Source organism: Marmota marmota, unplaced genomic scaffold, assembly GCF_001458135.2.
Source record: "Marmota marmota marmota unplaced genomic scaffold, marMar, whole genome shotgun sequence".
Lineage (NCBI taxonomy): Eukaryota > Metazoa > Chordata > Mammalia > Rodentia > Sciuridae > Marmota > Marmota marmota.
The window spans coordinates 6,184,570-6,192,147 of record NW_026000137.1 but is presented as its reverse complement, the minus strand read 5'-3'; the positions used below and the strand labels follow the sequence as shown (position 1 = coordinate 6,192,147).

General features: G+C 47.2%; 1 protein-coding gene across 1 annotated transcript in view; it reads right to left on the bottom strand.

Annotated features, from left to right (window-relative positions):
* Nucleotides 1–7,578, bottom strand: part of Ube3c (ubiquitin protein ligase E3C) — a 67,766-nt gene that overhangs the window by 26,628 nt on the left and 33,560 nt on the right. Inside the window, 4 exon segments of the mRNA XM_048785404.1 lie at nucleotides 700–832; nucleotides 2,081–2,178; nucleotides 3,682–3,769; nucleotides 4,606–4,710. Of these exon segments, the coding sequence (XP_048641361.1) occupies nucleotides 700–832; nucleotides 2,081–2,178; nucleotides 3,682–3,769; nucleotides 4,606–4,710 (424 nt within the window).

Here is a 7,578-nt window from a genome sequence, read left to right as displayed (position 1 = left end):
CGGACAACCTAGATCGACCACAGGTCTGTGCAAGCTCTGTTTTTGATTTCTCCACAGTGATTCATCACCCTGCCATGCAGGGGTTCTAAAGTCACAGCTGTAGCACTGAACAGTGCGGGTCACACAGTAACTAAAGACCAAGCACGGCCTCGCTGTCCAAATACAACCCCGACTCCTGTGTACTGCAACCCTTCTACTAACAGAAGTACCACTGAAGCACGGGTTCTATAAAGAAATAGGGAGGATGACAGCATTTATTTCAGTGCACTTAATGTGACTTATAATTGATACTTACATAAACATGCATTTATATAAAAACGCAGAAGGTAAATTGCAGCCACCAATGTTTTTAGAATTAAAGGTAGCAAAGTAGAGAGACAACAGTACTGTGTGGGAGAGTACTGTGCCTTTAAAAGATCAGTATTTTCTTGTATTTTGGGCCCTGTGCATGCAGGGGAGTGCTCTATCACCGGGCTCTGTCCCAGCCCTGAAGACCAGTATTTAAAAGGCTTCTGTTGGAGTTCCTATTATGGAGAGCACTTGCCTGGCACGTACATGGCCTTGGTTTGACTCCCAGTGCTGTGGGCACCACCACGTCAGCACAGGAGAAGAGGTGGACACAAATTCTTAACAACACTGTTTCCTAACACAGTTCCCAGCCCTGCCCCCCAGCAAACACTCACACAGAATCATATATACCATTTTCTGGGGAAAGTTTGTCATAAGCATCCTCGTAAATATAGTTTCTTCTTATTGTGACATTAATTCCATCCAGAAATGGGCCATCTCCTTGAACTTCTTGCTTATCTGCATAAATCAACCTTTGAAAGATCTAACAACAAAACAGGGAAAGTTTCGAGATATTACACAACAAGCAATCAAAGAGAAAAATTCTGAAGTGAAATTTAACAGCCAAGATACTAGATTTTTATCAAGAAATGACTATTTATATTTCTAGTATTGCTGCCTTTCCCCATTTTACAATAAACTTTGAACATCCCATGCTGTCTTTTCATTCATAAATCTTTCGTGAAGGCTCAGGTGGTGGGGGAAGGAGGCCCGGCTCTGCGGGAGCCGGTGTGTCTGTGCAGCGAGGCTGTTCACACAGTGCTCTGATGCTGGACCTTGGCGCGGGGCCAAGGGAGGAAGCACCAGCCGCATCCGAGCACCTTCCTGTCGCTCCGGAGAGCGCGTGCAGCCTCCACAAAGAGCCTCTTCAAGCCTGGGGGCTTCTACCAAGTTTCACAACACAGGGAAGGGCTGGAGCTGGGCTCAGTGGCAGAGCACTCGCCTAGAATGTGTGAGGCACTGGGTTCCATCCTTAGCACCACATAAAACAAATAAAGGTATGCTGTCTGTCAACAACTACAACTACAAACACACACACACACACACACACACACACACACACACACACCACAGGGAGAATACAAAACTTAAATTAAATCTGGAAAGACAAACACGAAGTTCTGCACATTAGCAGAATCATCTGGAAAGGACGTAAGCTCACTTGTCCATTTCTGTAAAGTAGTGCTGGTGACAGGGTTGGCTTTCATGTGAATGTACAGAAGCTTCTCCTCACAAGATTTTGCATTTTTAAAAATAATGCAAAATATAGGAAATAGTGAAGAGAGAAGAGTAAATGCACTTAGACTCCATGAGAAATCTCTAGTTAACAATCCTTTGATCAGTTATAACTCAAGGGAAAATTGTTTTATTCTGTATAAAGAGGTATCTGTTAGGTCTTAAAAATTATTGCAGGCTCTTACAACCTAATAAGAACAACATAAATCAAAAACGCTGGCAAGGAGGGAGCCTAACGAGCCTGAGACAGGAGGACTGCAAGTTCGAGGCCAGCCTCTGCACCTTGGTGAGATTATCTCTCAAAATAAAAAAATTTAAACAAAGAAATCAAAGATGTTTTTGCTGGTATGTTAATTCTTAATGCTAACAGGACAAAACACAGAGAAGAGTCTGTCGGTGAAGAAAGCAAGGCTGGGCTACAGCTCCCTGCAGACCACTGCCCAGCAAGCACAGGCCCCAGGACTGCAACTAACGCCCAGAGGAACCAGGGGCTTACCTTCACTCGCTCCTCAAAGGGGACCACAAAGGGCAGCTCCGTCAGGACAGCCAGCTGCCGCTCCTCAGACACAGTCAGCGGTGGGGACTCCAGGCCCACTGCCAGGCACATCAAAGAATTAGTGGTCCATGTACCTTGTCCTTCCCATGTCCACTGCCCATTACCAAAGTCGGCATTCGTAAAGCCACTCTTAAGAGGACTAAAATAACCTATTAATGCGCCTGTCTAGCTCCAGCTCCACAAACACACCCCAGGCCCAATCTAAAACCCGTGGGATCGGTCCAGCCATATGCACAGAGCCCATGCAGAGTGGGGTCAAAACTGAGCCTTCCCCGGCTCCACCAGCTGGAGCCCAATCTGACATGAGGACTCTGGATCAAGCAGCAATTGATGCCTTTATCAGCTACTGAATCTCACTGGCTGGTGTGGCTGCCAAGTGCGGATCTGAGGACGCTGCGCCTTGTGCATAAGCCCGCTCTTCTCCTGGGGGCGGGGGGATGTGGTGAAGGCCAGACGACCTGCGGGGCTAAGCGCTCTGTGGGCCTCAGCTGTACTTTCTACCAGGGAGAGCTGTGCACAGCACAACGAGCCCTGGCTGGGCTCTTCTGAACTCACTGCCCAGAAGAGGAGGACCCTGAACGCTCTCATCAGTTATCAGAAGCTCTAAGTAAGAGTCTCTTTGACACTCCATATATAGGTATATAAAGGAATTATAACCAAAATACATTAAAACTCCCAAAACTGAGTAGTTAAAAAAAGCAAGTACATGAAAGATAACATCATTTATCAGCTGGGAAATACAAATTAAAACCATAAGATAGCATGGCACATCTTTATAAGCGGCTAAAAATGATTTTTAAAAAAAGACAATTCCAGGTGCTGGGGCTCAGCGGTAGAGCGCTCGCCTAGCACGTGCGGGACCCGGGTTCGATCCTTAAACCTTAAAATAAAGGTTTAAGAAAAAAAACAAAAAAAACCAAAAAAAAGACAATTCCAAGTGTGGGCTGGCGTATGGAATAGCTGGAACTCTCAGACACTGCTGGGCCGAATGCAAAGTGGTACAGCCACTTTGAAGCGAGTTTCATAGTTTCTTATAAAGTCAAACATACACTTGGCATAGGACTCAGGATTCTCACTTTCAGATATTTATTCAAGTGGGAAAAAAAAGATTGTTCACATAAAAATCTGCCCACAGATGGTTTAGTGCAGCCAAGTCCATCATCACCAGACTGAAGAAGAAACAACCGACTTCCTCATGCTGAGAAGTGGACCAGAACCTGAGGCACACCCACGGCAGAACAGGCTGAGCACAGGGGCCAGGCTGTGCCTGACGCAGGCAGCCGCTCGGCCCCAGCAGGGGGACTCTGCTTAGGGGCTTCCAGAAGAGGCGAGCACAGGCCGGGAACCACCCTGCCAGCCCGGAGCTGCCCTGGGGAAGGTGCCCGGCACCCGGAGCTGAGGTGATTTTGAGGGAGGGTGGCTGGCTGGGGAGCGACGGTGCATCCTAGCCTCAGAACTGCACCCTGAAGGCACGAGCACTGCCGCAGGAAACGGGACGCGACGGCCTGGCCACCGCAGGCAGTGCCAGTGGGAGCACTCACCCTCCAGGGTGGACTGCAGCGGGCCGATCCTCCCCATCCGACGGAACCTCCACACATGTCTGGATGCGGGCACGTAGAGCTGGGTGACCTGCGGGAGGTGACCAGGTCAGCAACTCAGGATCCAGCAGCTCCCACTCATTTTAGTGAGCTGGGCCTCTGTCCTAAGCAGGCTGCCTTGTCCCGCCCTCTCGCCCGATGGACGACACCCGTGCCCCACAGGGCAGCTCCTTCTTTTCCCAGCATGCTGATTTGAGTGTGCTGCAGCTGTGTTCAATGACATCCAGAGTCCCTGGGGTGGCAGGAGCCCAAAAGGGACCTTTGACCCCTCTTCACACCCCATGCCCCCCTTGGAGGGTCCTCCCTGCTGTGCCAAGGGTGGTTTCTTTTTGGTGGGAAATTCTTTGTGGGCCCCAGCCTTGTTCAGGGGACAGCAATAGCCCCGAGGTGGACCTGAAGGTGGGCGTCCAGGAGAACACCACACTTGAACTGCTCTCCCACGCCCACACCTTCAGGTCTTCAGCAGGCCTGTCGCCTGCTCCTTCTACGCCCTGCCCTTCATCTCCAGCCCCAGGAGTCTGCAGTGAGCGCAGCCAGGAATTTCCCTGGACACACCTGATACCCTCTGCTAAGGCTATGCTCTAATATCTTACACGACCTGCTTTAGACCTGGATCTTAGCAATACTTATCTCTGTCTCTGCTCCTTTAGAAAATTGATATGGTCTGTCTCTCGTAAGTTGTGAAGAGATTATTAGTATTGATGATGTTGCCCTGACCCCCAGCCCAGGAGGCATGTAAAGAACAGGCTGACCACCAGTGTTAATTTACTAAGGAAATACAACCTTAAAGAATTTATTCTTCTCCCCACAAAGAAAAAGGAAAAAAAAAATTTCGTGAAAAGTACTTTAAGAATCTGTCAAGAACACCTTATCTGCTTTAATATCTTCTTGTTCTGACAGCCAGTTATTTGGAGGACAAAAGTTTCTCCTGGTGTCTCAGGACTTCAGCATTTTCACTAGGTTGGTGATGACCTAAAGGGAAGAACAGGGGCTGGGTCAGACAAGCAGTCCAGCAGCTACCACCCACCACCAGGGCAGGGGAGAAGGCCACTGAGGCCACCAGCCAGGGAGCGAGGAAAGCTGCAGAAATAAAGCAGTCACCTGCTAGCACACACAGAAGCCCCCACAGCATGCACACACGATGGTCCTTAAAAGCCACACGGAGACAGTGACCACACTTTACAGCACAAACCTGGACACATCAGTTTATCTGAATTAAAGTGAAGGCCACCTCAATTTTCTCCACTGGGTAAAATTTTTCTTATCTTTCTGAGAAACACTGTATGGAGTGCTTTGGGGCAGGCAGCCCCAGGATCTCCAAGGAAAACAACTCGGGCATCCTTCACAGAGCCTCTGGAGGTGGCCTGCCTCCCTGGGGTCTGGCGGGCAGACTCTGGCACATCCTACAGCTTACTTAGTTCAAGAGCAGCATGTTCCTCACTGAGCCAAAGCTCCTCTCTGGCTGCACAGGGAGCTTCTATGAACAGAACCCAGATGACTACAGGGAACCCAGCAGGTGCCTGAGCACTGATCTGGGATCTGAAGTTATTTGTCAGTTTTTACAGCAGATGACTAAAGAGCTCTAACAGCACTACCTAAAAGAGACCCAAGTTCTATACTACATCTTTATTACAAGTAAAGTACCATGTAATAAAGGCAAACACCCAAACTGTAAAGCCAAAGTTTTAAATTTCTAGAACCAGGATTCAATCATACAACTACTATGGAGTCAAAGAAACATTATATAATGCAATTTTCTGTAAAGGCCAGGCTTGTGTACACACTGCTTCCAATTAAATAAAATATAATTTGGAATAATCACAGAAGTAAGAAAACTAGAGTGATGTGAAAATTTCCGAACACACTCACTGGATAAGCAAGATCCCACAATTTCAATTTTCAATGGAGCTTTCCCTTTAAAACAGCACCACAATTCCATACGTTAACATGTACTTGTGATAAGAGATTCAAGTGCTGTCTTTATTAAGCACAAATCCCGGTATATAGGCATGCCAGAAATTCTATGTGCCCAAAGAAAATGGGTCAGATAGGTTGCATTTCACTCACTGTATGACACTGCTTGGATAACCCACCTTTGGGCAGAGAAAAAGGAACATTTGAGCACTCTGGATATGCAGGTGGAACTACAATGGGGAAAGCCTCTCAAGATCTAGAATTCGGCTTTTAACTGGTGGATACTTCCTACCAATTGAGACGGGGCTTCTACATGGTGGCATTTTAAGTCCTACCCTGATACCACAGCAGCACTTCCTTTCTGAGTACAGAACCAGCTTCAGGCTGGGATCAGGGCCCACCTGGAGTTGGCCACTCCTGGACCCTGCGGTGCTCTTTGATGACACCTTCTCCTGCAGCTCTGGAGGCCCAGCGCTGGTTCTTTCTGGCCCACAGCATGGTCAGTACTAACTGCTGTCTCTTCCCAGCAAGCATAAGGCCCTAGGTTCAGTTCCCAGCACCACAATACGAAGACAAAATCCCCACACCTTAGATTACATAAATGCTCAGAAAGTAACAAATTACTCAACACTTAGAAATGCATACACTGTTATGCCGTTCCTCTTATGACACTTCTGAATGACACAACTGGTGTTTACACTATTGCAACCAAAAGGTAAGTACACAGTCCAAGTTTTTTATTTTATTTTATTTTATTTTATTTTTATTTTTTAGTTGTAGATGGACACAGTATCTGTCTTATTTATTTTTGTATGCATGCGGAGGATCGACCCAGTGCCACACACATGTGAGGCGAGCACTCAGCCACTGAGCCATAACCCCAGCCCCCACAGTCCAAGTTTTGAAAGGCAACTGGGAGAGGAAATTACATCGTCTCCATATGATGTGTAAGATCTGCTAAGCAAAACCCAAACCGTGTAATAAAGACAAACCCAGTCAGCATGGCTGATTCTTCAAGAGACTCAAAACTAAGCATACTCAGCAGCACTTCATTCACAGGAACTCAAGAAAATGCACACTGAGGCAAAAAGAGCAGGTGAGACTCTTTCCCATATCTGACTTCACCACAGAAAGCCCGTCAAAACGGACCCCAGGAATACCAGTGGCACGACTAGGAACATGCATGCTCAGCGTTTCGCCCACAGCTCCAGCCCTCAGCATGGCCATTATCAGAGTGGCGGTGAATGCCTGTTTTCCTCACTACAGTGACACCCTGGGGACAGGGACCCTCTGTGACCACTTGCACGGGCTGAGTCGGCGCATGGACGGTCAGATGCCTCAGGGACTACTGTCGTCGCAAGGCCTTTACTTATTGCCTGTTTAAAATTACTATGTGGCGGGGCTGGGGTTGTGGCTCAGGGGTAGACTGCTCGCCTAGTATGTGTGAGGCCCTGGGTTCGATGCTCAGCACCACATAAAAATACATGAATTACAGGTATTGTGTCCAACTACAACTAATAAATAAATAAACAAACGATGTTACTATATGTGGGGGCTGGGGTTGTGGCTCAGTGGTAGAGGGCTCTTCCTGCACATGTGAGTCACTGGGTTCGATTCTCAGAACCACATAAAAATAAATGAATAAAATAACTATCAACAACTAAAAATAATATTTAAAAAAATTATTATACATGGAATTTTGTTGTTTGTTGCTTTTGTAGTACTGGGGCTCAAACCCAGAGCCTTGCACAGGAAAAGTGATATATCTTAAAAGATAACATATTCTCCAGCATGTGTTTAAAACACTACAAAATTACTTCTTAAAGTATGCAGCTTAATTAGTGGTCAAGAAATAAAAATCGTTGGGCATGGTGGTATACACCTGTAGTCCCAGCAGCTCAGGAGGCTGAGGCAGGAGGATGGAGA